Source organism: Dermacentor albipictus, chromosome 8, assembly GCF_038994185.2.
Source record: "Dermacentor albipictus isolate Rhodes 1998 colony chromosome 8, USDA_Dalb.pri_finalv2, whole genome shotgun sequence".
Lineage (NCBI taxonomy): Eukaryota > Metazoa > Arthropoda > Arachnida > Ixodida > Ixodidae > Dermacentor > Dermacentor albipictus.
In genome coordinates, this window is record NC_091828.1 from 118,803,814 (window position 1) to 118,826,227 (window position 22,414).

General features: G+C 46.0%; 2 protein-coding genes across 13 annotated transcripts in view; one reads left to right on the plus strand and one right to left on the minus strand.

Annotated features, from left to right (window-relative positions):
* LOC135910322 (uncharacterized PE-PGRS family protein PE_PGRS46-like) overlaps positions 1-14,599 on the minus strand; it is a 146,287-nt gene extending 131,688 nt beyond the window's left edge. The window contains exons 1-2 of the mRNA XM_070524254.1: positions 14,449-14,599; positions 11,166-11,714 (exon numbers count right to left, since the gene is read on the minus strand). Coding sequence (XP_070380355.1) covers positions 11,166-11,714; positions 14,449-14,557 — 658 coding nt within the window. The 5' untranslated portion in view covers positions 14,558-14,599. The remainder of the gene's footprint in view (positions 1-11,165; positions 11,715-14,448) is intronic.
* LOC135910324 (uncharacterized) overlaps positions 1-22,414 on the plus strand; it is a 312,252-nt gene that overhangs the window by 273,812 nt on the left and 16,026 nt on the right. The window lies entirely within an intron of this gene.

Below are 22,414 nucleotides of genomic sequence, written 5' to 3' on the forward strand. Positions count from 1 at the left end.
TATTTAAAAGTAACCTTACAGAATCTATCAGTTCAATGAGGTCTAAGATAAGCGCTGCTAAAAATCATATTTTTCTTTTACAGTACCTAAATTTCTAAGTGATGCATCACAAAAAAATTTGGAACTACTTAAATCCTAAAAATTGGAAAGACAATACAATGTCCACCAAATTAAGCAGAGACAGAGCTGCCTTGTTTAATAATTACTTTAACTCAGCTTTCACTACAAATAACGACGTCCCACCGCTTGTTGAGATTCGTAGTGCCACCTACATACAACCTCTTCACATACACGAAGCAGGTATTTTTACCCCTTTGTTAAAAACAAACATAAAAAAGCAACCATGGCCTGATAACATAGCGAATGTGTTTCTCTCACCCGCTGCGCCGAATGGGTCGCCAAATATCTGCGTCTAATCTTCAACATGCTCTTAACTTCGAGTACCTTGCCCTTCACAAGTCGGGCGGTGAATCTCATGTGGTGTTATATTGCCCAATATCATTGCCAAGCACAATATTCATAAACGCATCACTAATTGTCTTGAAAAAGAACACATTTTGTGAATATCTCAACAAGCGTTTCGTAAAGATCTTTCCATAGTTACAAAATTAATTGAATTATTGCACGATATCTCCTTGGCAATCGTTTTTCAGCAAGTACTTCAAGGGAAGCTATGTCTGGGTGGTCAAAATATACGCCGACTTCATCGCACTCTGCGACCTAAATTAGTGTGGGGGAAGCGATTTAGAGTTGTTATAAGTGACACACTACCAGTGTGACGTGAGATTTCAAGGCGCCACCTGCCGTATGCAGCATTCCTCCTACACCACCGCAAATGCAATAATGGCGGCGCAAACACGTGACAAGACCGTAAAAAGAACTTTGCTAGGCTATGTGATAATGAGTCAGTTTAGCCTTCCAAACGAGCAGCACTCAAAAGTTCATTTATCAAACACTCAAAACACTAACCAGCTCTTCCACCATGCTAGAATGCAGCGTCAAAAAAAGTACTTTTTTTTCGCACATCGTACTATGTTGCTAAGGCCTTTGGTAGAAGAGTCAAGTTTTCAACAGCCCTAGAAGGGGACCAACAGATTCCGAGTCTGTGTAAGACAAAGCATGCTCTGCACAATACAGTAGCCTGAAATATCTCGCACGTTAGAAAAGCTGTGCAAATACGTTTCTAAAAAAGTCTGGTAGAGCAAAAAATATTTAAATTTCAGCCATGCGGCACTTCTCATGGCCATTGAAGTGCTTGAAAAGCTGCGGTATATGAGTAATCGTTATGCTTTGTTAACAACGTTGTACAGACGTAATGGCTATTTTCAAGCACTGTGGGATCCAACTTCTTTTAAATATTATAGTACTCATAGCGCTCCTAACCACAGTATTGCTGCCCAAGTTTTCGATTTCAGCTCGTCACAACAATGGAAAAAGCAATGTAAAGAAATCTGTTCAAAATTCACTTTTTTGTGGAGCTCATACCTTTCCCTCGGAGTTCTGCGATAACGCTCTCTCGAATTTAGAAAGCGCACTCTGCTCAAGTAGAAGGCTGGCTGTGAAATATATTTATTTCTCTCATTGCCCTCCATTCCGGGAACACGGAAACACACAGTGGATTCGTTATTGCTCAGTAAAACTATCCATTACACATGCTTCCTTAGCAGTAAAGTCTAATCAATTTGCTGTATTGATGGTCATAAAATGACAATTTTCCTACAGAAGTCATACAGGTTGGTATTCACAAGCTGGAGATGTTTGGCCGAAAATCGACGGAATCAAGCTTGAACAAAAATTTAAATACAGCACCCACAAAAAGAAAGAGAGAGGCTATTAGTAAAATACATCAGGTTCAGCTATGAGTAAGCCTGATGATGTCTTAACTATGTGGCCGCTGGGCTCATATTCGCAACATAAAAAAAATATGTTCAAGGGAGCTGTTATCGTGAACAACCGGCCGGTGAATTGCAGTGTTAGTAATAAATTACAGCTGCAGATGGATAGAAACAAGGCTTCCATTATCCTGTTTGAACAAAAAAAAAATCGTACGTGCAGTGCGTAAGAACACCTGTTGTGAAATTCATTGACCTGCGCTTTTCGTACGCCGTTCTTTAGCCATTGCGCCAAGAGCGCAACAGCAATGGCGGTGTCTGCCATGGTGGCGTAGTAGCTATGGAGTTGCGCCTAAGCGTGAGGACGCAACACCGAATTCCGGCCGCGGCGGCTCCATTTTAATGAACGCGAAATGCAAGAACGCTGGCGCACCGGGCATTTGGCGCATGTTAAAGAAGCACAGTCTCCCGCTGTAATTAATCGATTCGGATTCCCAACCCTACGGCGTGCCTCATAATCGTATTGAGGTTTGAGTATGTAAAACCCCAGAACCTCACTTAGCAGTGACTGTGCATTCAGCTCACAGCGCCGTCTCGGTCCCAGCAGGAAGCAATGGCTGACTATACTATAATATACGACCAAAAAAAAAATCAAGCGCCGTTGTGCCGTCACCAAATAATAATATAGCGCATCAGTCGCCTGTAGCTTACGCCGTGCTCTCACCGTCAAACTAAGCCAGTCTACCAGTCCACCAAACCAGTCTACCACAAGATTTGATCACAATCGTTGCATCGTCAAAGTCACGGTGCAATAGAAGTCGTTATTGGGCGCAGGTATATGAATACCACACGCTACAGCTTTCAAAGACGATGAGTGCTTCCTTAGTCGCTCGCCTAAACATCGAGCCGTTTGGCAAATGTAAACTTTACCACAGCTTTGCAGAATCTTGTAAACAGCTTTAGCAGCGCAAGTCACAGCAGGCTTTACACATCTTTTCCCACGTGCATGTCTAGCCTTTTTCTATTTGCTTTGATCACGTGCTAGAGAGCACAACCTGTGCAGTTTACATAGGGGTTTGAAAACAACGTCCAACTCATGCTTACGTCCGATTTCATTCAATTCATGCGAAACTGCGTGTATATATGGCATCAGCACAGCCTTTCTGGTCGCCGCCTTTTCTGCAATGTTGCCGCGCGCGGGTGTCATTTTGTGCTTCTCGGTTTGTGTCGCACAACGGGAAGATATATATATATATATATATATATATATATATATATATATATATATATATGACTAAAGAAATGAGAAGTTTTACGTTTGTTGCTCAATGCTTTCTATAGTTGCACTATCTTTTACAGCTTATTGTCTCATTATTACGGTTATGTCGCTGTGGTTTACCGTTCCGTTGGAATGTCGCGTCCGTAACATTTCTGTCATTTTTTTTTCATTATTACTGTTTAACACTCCCATGTTAATTGCACGACTTCACTGAAGACACTCTGTGTGATTTATTCCTTGTTATTATATTATGTTTTCTTCTTTTCCCTAGCGAATCGGGAACTAAATAATTCTTTTTCATCTCGGTTGCGCTTGCGGTTGTAGGTTCTAAATAGATACGGTTTTTAGATGTCTTGTATTCTATGAATTTTCTATGTACTGCCCCCTTACTCGATGCCTCACTTTGAGGGCTGTAAGGTATTTTTAAATAAATGAATATATATAACAGACAGGACGGCCCTTGCCATCCTGTCTACTTCATTTCTTTGTCCCCGCCTTTTGTGCTCTTCAATGTAATTACAGATATGAAATATCCACGAAAGTGAATGGGACAGCGGCACTGCAGGAGCTCAATTGGTAAGAGCATCGCACACGTAACGCCATGGCGTGGGTTCGTATACAACCTCCCCGCAGCTGTTTCTTCACCCAAATTTCCTTCAATTAATTTGTCGTTTCAGTACTTCTACTAGAACTACAAATAATTTGCCTGATGCTGTTCTTTGTGTCATTGTTTGTCGGCTTCTCATGATGTCACTCATAAAGCCGAACCCATTGGTTTCCTGGCGTCACGTTCATTGACATACACACACACATTTATATATATATATATATATATATATATATATATATATATATATATATATATATATATCAGTCATATAATGAGAAGCCAACAAACACTGACACCAAGTACAACATAGGGGAAATTGCACGTGCTTAATAAATGAAATAAAGTAATGATAAATTAACGGAAATTAAAGTGGATGAAAAAACAACTTGCCGCAGGTGGGAACCGAACCCACAACCTTCGCATGTCGCGTGCGATGCTCTACCAATTGAGCTACCGCGGCGGTGTTTCCCCATCCACTTTCGTGGGTATTTATGCGTACTAGTAGAACCCTGGGAGTGTTAGCCAGCGCCCCCACTCACAGACCTTAGCGGCGGACGTGGAACGTCTTTTTTGCCGCAGGCGTCACGAGAACGTGATCTTTTTCGGGTGAAGGCAACTGGTCAATAAACCCACATATGCTACCTGAAGGCATCAATGTTGCCGGATTCGAGACCCTCGTTATGTAATAGACGAGAAGAAAGGGGGTTAACCGAGGGGCCCGATATTTATCAGTCATATAATGAGAAGCCAACAAACACTGACACCAAGTACAACATAGGGGAAATTGCACGTGCTTAATAAATGAAATAAAGTAATGATAAATTAACGGAAATTAAAGTGGATGAAAAAACAACTTGCCGCAGGTGGGAACCGAACCCACAACCTTCGCATGTCGCGTGCGATGCTCTACCAATTGAGCTACCGCGGCGGTGTTTCCCCATCCACTTTCGTGGGTATTTATGCGTACTAGTAGAACCCTGGGAGTGTTAGCCAGCGCCCCCACTCACAGACCTTAGCGGCGGACGTGGAACGTCTTTTTTGCCGCAGGCGTCACGAGAACGTGATCTTTTTCGGGTGAAGGCAACTGGTCAATAAACCCACATATGCTACCTGAAGGCATCAATGTTGCCGGATTCGAGACCCTCGTTATGTAATAGACGAGAAGAAAGGGGGTTAACCGAGGGGCCCGATATTTATCAGTCATATAATGAGAAGCCAACAAACACTGACACCAAGTACAACATAGGGGAAATTGCACGTGCTTAATAAATGAAATAAAGTAATGATAAATTAACGGAAATTAAAGTGGATGAAAAAACAACTTGCCGCAGGTGGGAACCGAACCCACAACCTTCGCATGTCGCGTGCGATGCTCTACCAATTGAGCTACCGCGGCGGTGTTTCCCCATCCACTTTCGTGGGTATTTATGCGTACTAGTAGAACCCTGGGAGTGTTAGCCAGCGCCCCCACTCACAGACCTTAGCGGCGGACGTGGAACGTCTTTTTTGCCGCAGGCGTCACGAGAACGTGATCTTTTTCGGGTGAAGGCAACTGGTCAATAAACCCACATATGCTACCTGAAGGCATCAATGTTGCCGGATTCGAGACCCTCGTTATGTAATAGACGAGAAGAAAGGGGGTTAACCGAGGGGCCCGATATTTATCAGTCATATAATGAGAAGCCAACAAACACTGACACCAAGTACAACATAGGGGAAATTGCACGTGCTTAATAAATGAAATAAAGTAATGATAAATTAACGGAAATTAAAGTGGATGAAAAAACAACTTGCCGCAGGTGGGAACCGAACCCACAACCTTCGCATGTCGCGTGCGATGCTCTACCAATTGAGCTACCGCGGCGGTGTTTCCCCATCCACTTTCGTGGGTATTTATGCGTACTAGTAGAACCCTGGGAGTGTTAGCCAGCGCCCCCACTCACAGACCTTAGCGGCGGACGTGGAACGTCTTTTTTGCCGCAGGCGTCACGAGAACGTGATCTTTTTCGGGTGAAGGCAACTGGTCAATAAACCCACATATGCTACCTGAAGGCATCAATGTTGCCGGATTCGAGACCCTCGTTATGTAATAGACGAGAAGAAAGGGGGTTAACCGAGGGGCCCGATATTTATCAGTCATATAATGAGAAGCCAACAAACACTGACACCAAGTACAACATAGGGGAAATTGCACGTGCTTAATAAATGAAATAAAGTAATGATAAATTAACGGAAATTAAAGTGGATGAAAAAACAACTTGCCGCACTTGTTGGCTTCTCATTATATGACTGATAAATATCGGGCCCCTCGGTTAACCCCCTTTCTTCTCGTCTATATATATATATATATATATATATATATATATATATATAAAAAAACTTGAGTGGTGCTACAAGGTAAACAGAACAAGTATTTAATTTCGACAGTTTCGATCGGTGGACCGATCTTCGTCAGGGTTTACAAAAAAATGGCAGTTCGGCCGTGGTAGGGAAGACACCAGACCGGGTACCCGGTCGTTCTTACATACATCAAACCGAGAGGAACAGTTGTGACAGTGATTGATTTTCGGCGCCTTGGCAGATTTACAGCGGCCTTTGGCAGCTATGCAGGGCAAGAGGAAGGCGGAGTCACATGTATGTAGAGCAAGGAGGTAAGTGAGGGAAAAAAAAAAGGAAAAAGGAAGAAAGCAAGAAAACGGAAAGAAAAAGAAAAAAGCACTCAGGAGGAGGGAGACGTAAGTAAGACGGAGAGGGAGGGGGGCGGGAAGTAGCGGCAGCTAGGTTCCCGTGCACCCGAGACAAGGAGGGAGAAAGCGGTCGCTCCGCAGCTCCAGTGCGTGGGCTGCCGTTGTAGTGGGAGCGGGTGGCGGGGGGCACAATAGAGAAGGGGCCCAGAAGGAAGACAGAAGAGCGGCAACTTCTAGAAAGAAACACAGTGTCACAGTACAAATATACAAGGCACGGCCCGTTCCGGCAGCTTTGTGGTCCAGCTACGGTGCGAAAGAAAAAAAAATAGTTCCAAAAAAGAATATATGCATGGGATTCGCAAAGCAAGTGCGCCCATGGGCTTAGATTTAGGGAGTCGAGTTAAATAGCCTCCTTGTGGTCAAATTTTTGAACGTTTAACAGACAACTGACATCAAGTCAGCACGTGCGTATTTCAGGAAGGGCAATAGGTCACTTCGAATGACCACTTCAGTGGCAGGGTCCAGGGAACTGAATTTATTGGTTTTCCGCTCGCCCCCTTGAGGCGCATGCGGAGGGGTGAGCAAGCAGTGAATAGCCAGCGTCTCAATTTTAAAATACATAGAATGTATTCGCGTTTCCCACGCGCTTTCACGGCATATCCCGGAGGCACGTCATCCGCCCCGGACTCTCATTAATTCCTTTAGTGTACGTTCCAAATTTATGGATGAAAAAAGATTCTCTCTGCTCGCGTGCACGGGTGTGTTGGAAACCAGATTGCAAGAGCACAACGCTCACGCGTTCAAAGGAGTGATCCGGCAGCCGAACGTGCCTGGAGAAGGGTAAATTGGGGAGACTTTTCACATGCGCGCGGTGATTGTTAAACCGCAGGCGAAAAGGGGTCTCTGTTTGGCCGATATATTCCTGCTTACACACCTCGCATCGAATTTTGTACACGACGTTAGTGGAATCACAGTCAAGATTTTCGGTAATTTTATATACGAAGGGCGAGTTCGATGCTTCAGCCGTGTCCACAAAATCCACAAAATAAACAATCCCGGTCGGCCTATCGTTTCCAGTAATGGAACAGTGACTGAGAAAATATCCAGCTTTATTGACAGTCTCATTAAGGACATCCCATCTTCATTTCCCTCGTACATTAAAGACACAAATCATTTCCTTCGGGAGGTATCAAACCTGACGGTACCGGCGGGGGGTTACTTGGTCACTATGGATGTCGCATCTTTGTACACCAACATACCTCACGCCGAGGGCATAGCATCCGCAGTTTCAGCTTACGCCGACTCCAGCCAACCTAGGCAATTAGATAAAGACACAGTTGAGACTCTTTTAAATCTAGTACTGAAATATAATCACTTTGAGTTCGAGGACAAGCATTATTTGCAAACCAGTGGAACCGCCATGGGAACGAAGATGGCGCCAAATTATGCAAATATCTTTATGGCATCTTTAGAAATACCGTTCCTCGCAAACTCGGCCATAAAACCAATATTTTATAAGCGATTCCTGGATGACATTTTCTTTGTGTGGGCTGACAATGAACAAAGTCTCTTAAACTTCATTTCCAATTTCAATTCTCTGCACCCGTCAATCTGCTTTACGCACAACTTTTCCCAAAATAGTATTCACTTCCTCGACGTCACTCTGTCACTGAGTGGCGGTCGCATTTCCACGTCCCTATACAAAAAGCCGACAGATCGTCAGCAATATCTGCATTTTTATAGTAGCCACCCCCATCACTGCAAAACAGGCATTCCCTACTCCCAGGCCCACAGATACAGAAGAGTCTGTTCCGAATCTGCGCAATTTGAGCGACACGCGGAGGAACTGAAATCTGCTCTCATACGCCAAAAATATCCTCCGAAAATAGTAGACGATGCCATTGAACGCGCCCGGAGCTTAGATCGAGCACAGATAATGGGAGAAAAGGTTAGCAATACTAATACACAATCAGATCCAAACTTGGTCCTCACATACACCACCGGTGCTCCGCGGGTCAATGCCATTCTCACCCGCCATTTTAATATCATGAAACAGAGCATCCGACTCGCTACTATCTTCAAGCAGCCGCCTCGGGTTGTGTATAGAAGAAACAAAAATTTAAGGGATTTGTTAGTCAGGGCGAGGACAAAGAAGTCAAACACGCCCAAGGGCTGTCGACCGTGTGGGAAACCTCGTTGCAAGGTATGCCGTCACATGACAACAGCAGACACGGCTGAAGCATCGAACTCGCCCTTCGTATATAAAATTACCGAAAATCTTGACTGTGATTCCACTAACGTCGTGTACAAAATTCGATGCGAGGTGTGTAAGCAGGAATATATCGGCCAAACAGAGACCCCTTTTCGCCTGCGGTTTAACAATCACCGCGCGCATGTGAAAAGTCTCCCCAATTTACCCTTCTCCAGGCACGTTCGGCTGCCGGATCACTCCTTTGAACGCGTGAGCGTTGTGCTCTTGCAATCTGGTTTCCAACACACCCGTGCACGCGAGCAGAGAGAATCTTTTTTCATCCATAAATTTGGAACGTACACTAAAGGAATTAATGAGAGTCCGGGGCGGATGACGTGCCTCCGGGATATGCCGTGAAAGCGCGTGGGAAACGCGAATACATTCTATGTATTTTAAAATTGAGACGCTGGCTATTCACTGCTTGCTCACCCCTCCGCATGCGCCTCAAGGGGGCGAGCGGAAAACCAATAAATTCAGTTCCCTGGACCCTGCCACTGAAGTGGTCATTCGAAGTGACCTATTGCCCTTCCTGAAATACGCACGTGCTGACTTGATGTCAGTTGTCTGTTAAACGTTCAAAAATTTGACCACAAGGAGGCTATTTAACTCGACTCCCTAAATCTAAGCCCATGGGCGCACTTGCTTTGCGAATCCCATGCATATATTCTTTTTTGGAACTTTTTTTTTTCTTTCGCACCGTAGCTGGACCACAAAGCTGCCGGAACGGGCCGTGCCTTGTATATTTGTACTGTGACACTGTGTTTCTTTCTAGAAGTTGCCGCTCTTCTGTCTTCCTTCTGGGCCCCTTCTCTATTGTGCCCCCCGCCACCCGCTCCCACTACAACGACAGCCCACGCACTGGAGCTGCGGAGCGACCGCTTTCTCCCTCCTTGTCTCGGGTGCACGGGAACCTAGCTGCCGCTACTTCCCGCCCCCCTCCCTCTCCGTCTTACTTACGTCTCCCTCCTCCTGAGTGCTTTTTTCTTTTTCTTTCCGTTTTCTTGCTTTCTTCCTTTTTCCTTTTTTTCCCCTCACTTACCTCCTTGCTCTACATACATGTGACTCCGCCTTCCTCTTGCCCTGCATAGCTGCCAAAGGCCGCTGTAAATCTGCCAAGGCGCCGAAAATCAATCACTGTCACAACTGTTCCTCTCGGTTTGATGTATGTAAGAACGACCGGGTACCCGGTCTGGTGTCTTCCCTACCACGGCCGAACTGCCATTTTTTTGTAAACCCTGACGAAAATCGGTCCACCGATCGAAACTGTCGAAATTAAATACTTGTTCTGTTTATCTTGTAGCACCACTCAAGTTTTTTACGTTTGAAAGGTAGCCTGAAGAAACCCTCTTTGCCTACATATATATATATATATATATATATATATATATATATATATATATATATATATATATATATATATACATATAATGAGAAGCCAACACACACTGACACCAAGTACAACATAGGGGAAATTGCATGTGCTTAATAAATGAAATAAAGTAATGATAAATTAATGGAAATTAAAGTGGATGAAAAAACAACTTGCCGCAGGTGGGAACCGAACCCACAACCTTCGCATGTCGCGTGCGATGCTCTACCAATTGAGCTACCGCGGCGGCGTTTCCCCATCCACTTTCTTGGGTTGTGGCTTCGGTGTCACTTGGTGTCAGTGTTTGTTGGCTTCTCATTATATGACTATATATATATATATATATATATATATATATATATATATATATATATATATATATATATATATATATATATATATGTTACTTCATAAATTAAATATGGATTCACTGCTCTTCTTTGCGTGTTTTTACAGGTACATTCCTTTTCTTCGATGATGGACATTACATTCCATCGCAGCTCCTTTCTGGGCACGGCAATAAGGCGTACATAAGTCCTTCGTTCAATTTTCGTGTTTAGTTCTACGCACAAGTAAAATAAGGCACGTGTGTTCCGGTTGGAAGAACTAGAGCAAAAAAAGCGCCTCCACTGCATTTCTCTCGGCCTGAGACCGAAATTGTTTTATTACACTGCAACCAGCATCTCCACAGGGTTTCTCTTTTTCTTGCTCTTCACAGTGTTCACAGACGCTGTTGCTGTTGCATCAGTTGTTGGCCCTGGCCACCGAAGCTGCCCAATCTGCCAGAACCCCCTCCAAATCCACTGTAAGAAGGTCCTCCACTGGGCCCATAGAATCCATCGGTTCCGAAACCCTGTGCGCTGAGGCCGGAACCGGAACCGGAACCGGAACCGTAACCAGATCCGGTACCATAGCTGCCACTGCCGTAGCCGGAACCGCCATTGCCGTAGCTGGAACCACCGAGTCCGCCGCCGAGTCCACTGCCGAGTCCACCGCCAAGTCCACCGCCAAGTCCACTGCCGAGTCCACTGCCGAGTCCACCACCGAGTCCACCACCGAGTCCACCACCGAGTCCACCACCGAGTCCACCACCGAGTCCACCGCCGAGTCCACCGCCGAGTCCATTGCCGAGTCTACCGCCGAGACCACTGCCGAGTCCACCGCCGAGTCCACCACCGAGTCCACCGCCGAGTCCACCGCCGAGTCCACCGCCGAGTCCACCGCCGAGTCCACCGCCGAGTCCACTGCCGAGTCCACCGCCGAGTCCACCGCCGAGTCTACCACTGAGTCCACCGCCGAGTCCGCTGAGACGGCCGCCGCGTCCGCCGCGTCCGCCGCGACCGCGCCCGCTGCCTGAACCCCTTCGTAATGGACTGTAAGAAGGTCCATCCTCGGACCCAATGTATCCACCGCTTCCGAAACCCGGTGCGCTGAGGCCGCCTCCGGCACCTCCGAAGCTGGAACCGAAGCCGCCACTGCCGGATCCGGAACTGCCCATTCCGCCGGAACCACCTAGGCTGCCGCCGAGGCTGCCGCCGAGACCGCTGCCGAGACCGCCGCCGAGACCGCCGCCGAGACCGCTGCCGAGACCGCCGCCGAGACCGCTGCCGAGACCGCTGCCGAGGCCGCCGCCGAGGCCGCTGCCGAGGCCGCCGCTGAAGCCGCTGCCGAGGCCACCGCCGCTGCCTGTAAATATGTTCATGGAGAGCTCATCAAGCCTTTATTACATTTCATAATTGTGCTAGCACCAGTATTTTCAAAGAGAAAAGAAGTTCGTGTGGATCTGTGTGCAGTCTGGGAAGCTAGTCACGCGTATATATATATATATATATATATATATATATATATATATATATATATATATATATATATATATATATATATATATATAATTGTGGTGTGTGTGTGTGTGTGTCATGAGAAGCCAGGCAACGACACCAAGTAAGCACAGGGGAATAGAAAAAATTACTTGTAGCTATTCATTAAATTACAGAAATGTGAGTGGTCACCACCAATCACACAGGCTTTTGAGTAGTGGCGCTGGCTAACACTCCCAGGGTTAGCTCTAGTAGTGAAACGTAAGTGCCCCAGAAAGGGGACGCGAAAACAGCGCCGCGGTAGCTCATTTGGTAAGAGCCTTGCACGCGTCGGGCGAAGTCGTGGGCTCGTATCCCACCTACGGCCAGTTGTTTTTTAAACCACTTTAAGTTCCATCAATTTATCATTTCCTTAATTAGTAAGTAATGCCCCCTATGCTGTCATTGGTGTCTATTTGTTGGCTTCTCATAATATGACTGACAAAAGTATCTCTCCTTAGCAACTTTCTAATGTGGTGAACGCGGTTGTAATCATGTATGCTAACGCATTAAGCAAATGCCAGTAAATGCTTTGGCATTTGCTGGTAAATCGTCCCTAAATTTGTTCTTACAGTACCACGTTTTCGCTTAGCCAAAAAGCACAAGCGCTATGCAGCATGTTTTGCCTCGGCTTTGGTATTATGCACTATTACTCTAGCAACTAAAGTGCGCAACAGTAACAAGTGTGAGAGTGCTCACTATATATACTTGTCGTGGTGAATTACTGACTAAGGCGTTGCTCTGCTAAGCACGAAGTTCCGGGTTCAATGGGCTGGAATAGTTCTAAAATTCAAATAACACTGGCGTACCTCAGGATTATTTTGACCACTCCAGAAGATAAAAGTAATCGGGAGTCCCCCACGACGCCGCTTCTCAAAATCAAATCTCGGATCTGACACCTAAAAACTATTTTTTGTAAATTTTGATGGGGACAATAAATGTGTGCATGCGTCACAATTCTCAAGCACAATTAGCATTAAAGTGCACCGCCAGCTGCACTCTTTTAGGGTCTTTTTGCGACAATTAAAGACGTTTTGTCCACTAAGCGTCCATACAGTGAACGTGTCCGCGTTGAGTTAGGAGTATAAATGTACACGACTTCTTGCGTTGCTCGGATTTCAACCAGGGTTTTAGGCTGAATTCACTAAAGCGCATTACACCTTTCTTGAGCCTTCTTCCAACGACCGCAAAGTAGGTGGGCCTAATTTGACGTACATGGCAGCTTATCTGCGCTTTCAATGACAAATCTTGCAGTAGGACGTCAAGAACTTCGGTAATTTGTTTCGGGTCACTGGTAATTTGCGTCGGGTAATTTTTTTTTTTGCGCTAACCGGGATTGGAACTGCTGAGGGGTTCTCTTTCTGACAAGTAACTGATTTTGCTCCGGAGCTGCCAACTCATAATTAATCTAGCAACTTATTCGAAGGGAGAGGTGGGAGGGAGCGGATATTCCTATAGGGCCTTCTTAGGCAGGAAGATATCCCCAGATAATTGAACTCGGAAATGTCAAACATTCTTTGGTGATAGGGAGGCCCTAAGAAGAAACTCACTACAATGTAAATAGCGCAAAGCTGGGCATGGCAGGAAGCGCACATGAATTTAAAGGAAAGTTCGGCTCACTACGGATCTTTTTTTTTTTTCGATATGAAATTGAATAAGGTTATTCAAGTACATCGATAACATGGGCATCGCAGGAATAGAAGAGTAACTCTTTATATGTAAACACTCGCGTAATTTAAATAAACTTTATAATTTAGGAGACCGTGATAATTCTACCTGTAAGTTGGAAGCGGGACATTGCTTTATGATATCAAGGATTATAAAACTTGAAAATTTATGCGGTGATAAATGAAACTTCATGTAGTAAATTCAAAACACAGTTATTCTCCAGGATACAGCTATTGCCGTTAAATGCAGGCTTTATATGTGCGTAAAAGCAAACTATCCTGACGTCTCAGTTTACAATACGAGTATACGAATGCTTATTACATTGCGTGCGTCATATCATGGTCACATGCAAACATTACTAGGCATTGCATATTTTCTCAGTGCTGACGAAAATGGCGTTGATGACTTCCCAGATAACTGCGATGCTGATCAATTTTGCTGTCTACAAGGTATTTCTACTGCAAAGAAGGTCATCCTGAAAGATTTGCAGATATGTTTAGCAATGCTCATCTTGTATAACTATTCTGGCTTAGGTGCGTGCAAACTACATCAATCTTTTCCGCTTTTTACATCTCAATAGATTCGATTCACACTATTCAGTGGTCGGCGTTGAATTCCAATTAACAAACCCTATGTCTGACTGCACATTTTCCAAGCGTCTAAACTTTTGAATTTTTTTTAATTAACGTCCCGCGCTACATACCAGCTTACTCTCTGTCTCTCTCTTTAGCGCCAATCCTCATCAAAATTACTTGTGCGATGGTCGCTATGGTTTAAACTCTTCCGCAGTAAAACTATAGCTGTTAAGGCAATGTATGACGGGAATCAGACGCATAAAATGCTTAAAGTCTTGGATCACGCATCCTCGTTATATAGAAATTGCACAACAAACTCACTTTGGCCAAAGCTGCCACCCATCGGTCCGCTCCACTGCACGCTCTGCTGGTAGGAGGCCCCGCAGGCCACGGAGGCGGCGAGCACGCAGGCAACAAAGAGACGAGCCATGGTTATGCTCTTGGACTGTAGAAGCCTTGTGAAGACGTAGAAGACAGGTACTTCTTATATACCAAGTTCGCACTGCTGATCGCCTGTCGTCGGGAAGGTTAGGCTACGTGGCATGCCTGAAAAAAAAATAGCTCTTATGAAAGCTCCACGAATTGATGTCACAAACTTCTATTGTCTTGCAAAGTAAAACCATTTTTTTTTCTTTATTTATTTATAGACACAGCCATGGACAAGACGGAACGTCGTCTGAAAGTGTGCTCATAGTGTTTTTGCAGGCGAGCGACCTTGCTTGCTTGCCGCTGACAGTAGTGACAGGAATTGTCGAAGAGCCTTTCCTCTAGTCAGTGATTGATCTAGAACGATACGAAAGCCGTAAAAGTTAGTTTTCTTTACTGACGCATGCACTTGCCTCACAGCATTCTCCCCAAGGCAGTGACGTCAGCAGCGTAACTTCCAAGAAAGTGTCGCAACGCGTTTGCTCTTGCTGCTTCAATTTCAGCCTAAAGTTTAATCCCAATATTACTAGATAGAGCTTCTTCACTGATGAAGCACCGAGAATATTATTAATCTGCATGCCTTTTATTTTCACTTCTACACGGGGTCTTTCAGCACTCATATAGAGAGAGGGACAAATAGCGACCACATTGAATTCGCTGAAGTAGCAAAGCTGGTGAACAAAAAATAAAGTAAGCGATATTCGCAGTTATAACCTCAGAAAAATTGAGAAAGCCGTAGAAAATGGCGACAGTATAAAATCAGCGAGATGAAAACTTGCCATGGGACAGAGCAAGTTGTACGGAGTGGTAGATAAGCGCGTAATTTCTTCGGAAAGTTTCTTTATATACGCATTATAATCGGCAGACGCCGACTAGGTTTACTTGTACAGCACCCAGAACAGTCACGCAGGCTTCATTTGAAGTAGTGGCGAACAATGCAGAGGCTCCTTCTACAACAAGTGATGAAGTTATACAGGCCTTTCAAGGTATGTTCATGGGAAAAGTGACAGGAGGAAATGGAATAACGATTGATTTAATCGAAGACGGAGTGAATATTATGTCCGAAAACTTGAGTCCCTGTATACGCAATACGTCACGACATCAAGCGCACCAGAGAGCTGGAAGAATTTCAACCACATACAAATCCTTAAGAAGGCAGACGTTAAAGAACTGAAAAGCTATAGCCCTATTCGCTTCGTTTCAGTATTGTGTAGTAAATTCAGAAATTTCCAATCCAATCAGGGCAACACTTTAATCAACCAAGAAAACTAGCTGGCTTCGGGACGGAATATTTTACAATGGATCTCGTCTTTGCCATCTACCAGGTAATTCTAATGAGTACACTCATCCTCTCCAGCTGGATTTTATAGACTATGAAAAGGCACTCGATTGAGTATAGATACCAGCAATAAAAACAGCGCTAAACGACGGGACGAGTGAAGGGACACAGACAACGGCACTGACTAACAACCAAAGTGTGTTTATTCCGTCAGTCAGCATATATATGCTCCGCCGCTATCTGAAACCAGAGAATCTACAGCATAGGGCATGCGCAGGGGGAATGCAATTAATGTGATAAGAAGGCAATCTCCTTTGGAAGGAGAGAAATGGACGGGAGGGTTACACATGCTTCACCACTAACGTGAATGTGGAAGGCTTCGGATATAAGGCGTGCGCGGTCATCACGATATTTTGACAGATAGGTTACACCTTCGAAGGATGGCTTGCAGCCGCATTCATTGCAATGTAGTGACAACTGACTATCTTTTGCCCGTTTTTTAAATTTGTTGAAGTGTTCGCGCATGCGGTCGTTGATGCAACGCCCCGTTTGGCCGATATAAAAACGCTTGCATGAAAGAGGCAAAGAGGGACGCCGACTGGGTGCACTGGTACTGCGCCACTTTGTCTGTGCTGATCTACAATAAACCTCTTCATTGGCAGCTTTGGTTACTGTGCTCCTCAATGACTTTCTTTGATTCCAGCTTGTGTAGCAAAATATGTGCCACTTAGAATGTGAAGCTCTTTTATTTATTTAGTTTCCGCTATTTCTGAAAAATAGGCGCCTCAAGAAGTGTGCTCATTCTGACAACTGTCGCAGGGCGTCACGCCGCCGAGCCAGCAAGGCCGACACTACGCAAGCGGATGTCCAGCAGCTACACACTTTAGCCGGAATGCGACGCGCCGTGTATAGCGAATGACAGTGTCAACTTTCTCGTAGGCAACGAACAATGGCACACAACAGCACGTCGAGCAAGCATGTTTCGCTCTATGGACTTTTATGGCGAGATCAATTATATGGCCACTCCAGCCGTATTTCTACTGTCACCTTGGGCATCACCGTTGCCGTCGCCGTGAGGTTCTGTATGAGTGAAAGCGTGTGAGGATGAGCCGGCGAACGCGGTTCAGTCTCGCGTGCGTGAGCGAGGAACGCGGCCAGGGTGCGTGCCCTCTCCGGTGGCGCGCGAGGCAGGAGAGTGTGGCGAGACAGGAGCGGCGTTCTTCTCGAGGGGCTGCTACGATACCTAGATGTCCTCCTCGCCCACCGCTCCGTACAGAGTGAAGGCAACCGCGGCGTCTACCACGGCGTAGACCACAGCAATCGCGAAGCCGTAGTAGGTGCCTTGGACGGACGCCGTGGGGACGCGTTGCCGGCGTTCGTGCGTCCAGAAAACGCTCTGTGACGTGGACAAAGTGTGCGCCCGCGTGCGCCTCGTTCTCAAAGCAATCTGCAATGTTCGCAGAGTGCGCGTAGTGTCGGTTGGCTCGTATGCGCTGTGCTTTCTGCGTTACATACGCGTTGAAGCGACAGATGAATGGAGGTTAATTGGCTTGCGGCTGCTGCCATGATTCCTACCTCCAGAGTTTTGGAATCCAGTTTTCGCTGTCTTTAAGCGACGTGTGTTCATGTTCACCTGTGCGTGCGTTACACAATGCTCGTTAATTTAGCGAAAACGCGTTGTCGGGCTAGTTGGCTTGAATCCAAGATAGAATGTGTAAGTCCGTTTGGACAAGGACGTAGAAAGGAGCAGACACAGAAAGGCAACATTGTGTCCGTGTGTTTGCTTCTTTCTACGCCCTCGTCGAGTCGCACTTACACATTGTATCATTGGTTATTTGATTAGTAAGCGAATGTTTACACGTTTATACGGCCGATAAAACGGCTATCCTTACTAGGTACAGAAATCTGCTAATTTGCTATGTCAATTGGTGCTTCGCCTTTCGGCGCAACAGAAGTTTTTACTACGCCGATGAACGAATTTGGTGCGCTCAAGGTGACATTAAGCGTTACATCACGAATGTCCTATGCCATGAAAATCACCGCCAAACATTGTTCATACATACAAAAATCTAAAAATGAGATAGTGTCAGAAATCTTTCGGTACGCCCATTCCCACAGTCTGTGGGATATGCATAATTGTTTTGCTTACCAGGCATCTTTTCACGGTTAAAGGTGGCTTTTTTGTATTCTGGAAGGGTTATTCACTAATGCAGCCTAAGTAAATTTCTCTTTTTTGTCCCTTTTTAACGTTGCCAAAGAAAGGAATCCCGACAGCGCGAACAAAAGAAGCCTCAGGCTTCTTTTGTCTTCGTAGAGTGATTGTCCCAACCGTCTTCAGAGAGTGATTGTCCCAACCGGAGCCTTCACCTTGTTCGCCTCCGGATTCGACCGTTTGAAGTCACCGTGTTTCTGCGAAGCGTGAAGATTGTGGAATGTGGAATTCGCGGGAACGTTAATCCATTGACAACGTCACCTATCAGCATGGAATCTATGTGAGAGAATTGGTTGCCCTTTGGAAACACATTCCGCCTTGTTTAGATTAGCACTAGGCGTGTTTGCTTGTATGCGAAAGGAGCGTGCGGATTCGTTAGCGCGTTACATTAGCCACTGTGGGACGACGTTTCCCTGTTGTGCATTCCTCTTCGTCCGAAAGACTGTGGAACGTTTATTTTCTGGCGACTTACGTTCCGCCGGTGAGTTTAGACGAGCGTGTTACACTGTGGAAGCCATCAGTTCCGTTCAATGTGATAGGGGAGGTTTCCTTCGCACCCCATGAGGCCACTTACCCCTTCTTCATCTGCCCTCTCTAGTCGCATCTATGCCATTCACCCTTCCGACTTACCGACACACGTGCGGTCGGCGAAGCGGGTCAATAAACAACAAAAAAGGCACACGCACATCTCTTTTTGTCCGTAATTTTAGAGCGCAGCTATTAGGCTCCGGTTCCTGCGTTGAGCGTAGGCGTAACCGAGCGAACGAGCACGGCGAAGGATGAAAGAGTGAATGCGGAGCGCAGCGGGGCATGAAAGACGGTGACATCGAAGCGAGCGCGAGGAAGAAAGCCGTGGAGGAGGGTATGGCGAAAGCGTGAGAAGAAAAGCGTAATGCCGTGAAATGAGGCCTCTGCGTCGACAACCGTTACGAGATGGTGCCAGAGTAGCGCACCATCTCCGGCAATCAGCGGCGATAAGTTATGTCTCGAATTTATCGTTACACGAATTTAGCGAAGAGAAGTGCGGTCATAATGAAACACAGAGCACTATGGGGATACAATAGGTACGAGGTGCTCTGGAGTATGTGCAAAGATCTAATGCATGGTTCCAGACATCACATTTTGAAATGCTTGTTGTTTGTTTGAAATCAGGGACACAAGCAGGTCTCGATGGTTACCAAAGGTCAGTGGGACGCCTCGCATTGGGCGCTACAGGGAGACTACAAATGACGCTGTGCAGGGTGGTATTGGCTGGACAAGTTTTGAAGTGAGTGAAGCTCCCAGCAACAATAATTATGGGGAACAACTGACGAACATGGAAGAAAGTAAACGGGTTGGGAGAGTGTTCAAGTATTTGTACAGGAATAACATCGATTCACAGTGGAGGAAAAGAACTGGGAAGCTTACCAGAAAGTATGCGGCCTGTATGATGAGAAACGCAGCGAAAACGAACCTCAAGCGTGAAGTAACAAATGTTGAGACGATTTCATGGGTGGAGGCAATGGAAAAGAAACCCGCACATGAGTAACTACTTAAGGAAAATGGAAGAAATCAGGAAAGAAATAATTTATGATAACTCAAACGTAGGCTTACTAGTTTTCGAAGCCAGACCAGGATGCCTTAGAACACGCAAATATAAAGCGATATATAAAAAGATACAAGTGTGTGTTTGCTGCGGTAAAGCTAGGGGAACGATGGAGCATGGTTTATTAGAATGTGAAGTTACCTGCCCAGCGGTCGATTTAAGAATCGCTGGCCTCTTTGTAGCCCTTCTCCCCAGCGAGAGCAGGGGAAAAGTAAACATGTCCGCAACAGAGATTAGTAAGAGGCGATTGGAAAATTGACGGAAAAAAAGTAGGGAAACGACAAGCAACCGAGGCGCACCAAAACAAAGTTCACACTATATAGTTTCAGAAACTTTGGTTGTGGAAATTCATCGTGGGCTTTCTTTTTACCTTCCTTTCTTTCTTGTTTAACATAGGTAGGATATTAGGTAATGAAACAACACGAACTTGGTGGCGCAGAACCGCCATACCGTTCCAAAGCGGACGCTCATAACATCCATCCATCGATCTTCTGCTCACCGATTGCATGCTTTGAGCGCGTCCACCGATAGAAACGCTGCATGAGCGGAAGCCTTGCAGAAGCGGAAGCGTTAACCTAGGTAGGGTATTAGTCAGCATAGTAGCAAGAGATTGGTGGCGCAACCCACCGCCCCCTTCCAAAGGGGACGCTCATAACATCCATCCATCCATCCTGTCTCCTGCGGCTGCACTGAACCCACACACTGCCTCTCGCGATCTCCCGATTGGGGGAGTAGTCGGGTCACACTTCACTCCGTTTGTAATGTGCCGCACGAGACCGATTGTCCACTCCAGCAAGTATATTGCTGAATGAACACACCTATAGATTTCGCATTAAGGAGTGTCGTGATGATCGGTAGAATATTGTGCTCCAGAAAGAACCTGTACACCGTGGGCCACACCCGAAGGCGGTGCAATTTTTCGCAGCGTCTTCGCAGCGTTCTGCTACGAGGGAACTACTGGGGAATTAGAGCCGTCCGCGAAGGCGGAGATTCAGTTTAACGCGGCGTGCATAAGCGTTGGTAGCCACGAGGAGAGAATAGGACACACTGATATGCTCCCGCTCCTGTTGGAAGGAGGAAAGTCAATAATTTTATGTAGTGGCCGAATGGAAGCTAGAGCGCACACAAGTGACTCGTTATACAGATCATTCCGTTCTAGAGGTGTTCGTTGTATAGGTTCTCGACTGCGGTGTCCGTCGGGACAAGACAAGCCTGCGTACGGTTTGAACATGGCGCTGCCTGTGTCTGCAGCGTCACGGGTTCTGACCAACTACTGATGCAGACATCCGGGGAGGTATTCTGTAGGAGTCCACCTATTGGACTGTCCATTTCGGCCACTGCTATTTGGCTGGGGACGCTCGCCTCCTCCTCGCTCGTACAGTTGAATCCAATCAGCAGTGGCCAAAATGGACATGTGGACTCTTACAGAATACATCTCCCGGTTCGCATCGCCATTGGAGCCAAATAGTATACGCGTTAGCCTAAATTTTATTGATCATAATGGCAGCACTTGTTCTGGCAATCTTTGTAGCATTTTGACAAATATTTCGCCATATTGTGACTGACGAAAAAACATGACCAGTGGTCGCGAAGCGCTTCGTCAGCAGAGAACGTCTTTTAGCACAATATCTGCCAAGTCTTTAAAGTGCACAGAGGCGATGTTGAAGGTCATATTTGGGATTAAGCACTTCTTGAGAGCCGAAAAAAAGCGCAACCTCGACGCCGGCCGTCATTTGCAAGAAAAGTCACATTACGGTGAGTGTCACCGGGTTGGTGTGTTTTGATGCTTGCAGTAAGCCAAGATGACGTCAAAACAAGGTTTACTGACGAGCGGCATATGCCCGTTGACACCTGGTGTACATACCAAGTGGCACACTTCCAATGACCCCACGGATACATTTCTAGTTGCATGTACTTTATACATTTCACATATATCGTGGGTGTTCTTTCTTGTTGCTTGTCCCGCATTTAGGTGATTAAGTACGCCACAGTGTTACCGAGCACAGCAAAATAAATTGTCGAATATAAATGCTGGTGCTTCCCGTCTTTGCTTACCGCGGTGAGCTCTCTAGGGGGGGGGGGGGGGGGGAGGGGGTGCATTTGGCGGAGTGCACTAATTCTCTACATTGTGTATTACGTGGTGCCATGGATGTGGCCCGTGCTACTCGGTATGTGCCCGAATGCATAATTGGGTTACTGGGTGTGTGCTATTGGCTGCGTGCCACAGAGTATGTGCTAGCGATGCAAATATAACCGTGTATTGACTACATATGGTATTGATAGCCTTTTTTTATGAGTCGGGCGCGTAAGAAAGGCCATCGCTAGCATTAATAACGATAGTACTATCGGTGTCGCTACCCGATTGCTCTAGGAAACTGTAGCGTTGCGATTCCTCTTGATGCCGACCAATAGGAGGCCAGGAATGAGCAATTTTTAGAACGTTCCAAGTTACTGACCACATACAATTTCGCGCGTCATTGCGTATTGAGAGAACACAAGTGCGACGCTGCTGTGTACACGTGAATATGTGGCTTCGGATTGGCATAGTTCTTGTAAAGCCGGGACACTTCGAAGGGGTGCCTGGTTAGCACGATTCCGTCGGTCACAATGGTTGATATTTTATCAGAAGAGCGAGTGAGAAGACGTCTTAGCTCGATTATTATATAGCAACGTGTTTATTTTATTCAGGAGGGGTGATGGCTGAACGTACAATTATATGAAACGCAAGAAGTGTCGGCGACACCACTAAAGTAGGTGGGCAGACGACAAGGTCCGCGCTGGCATT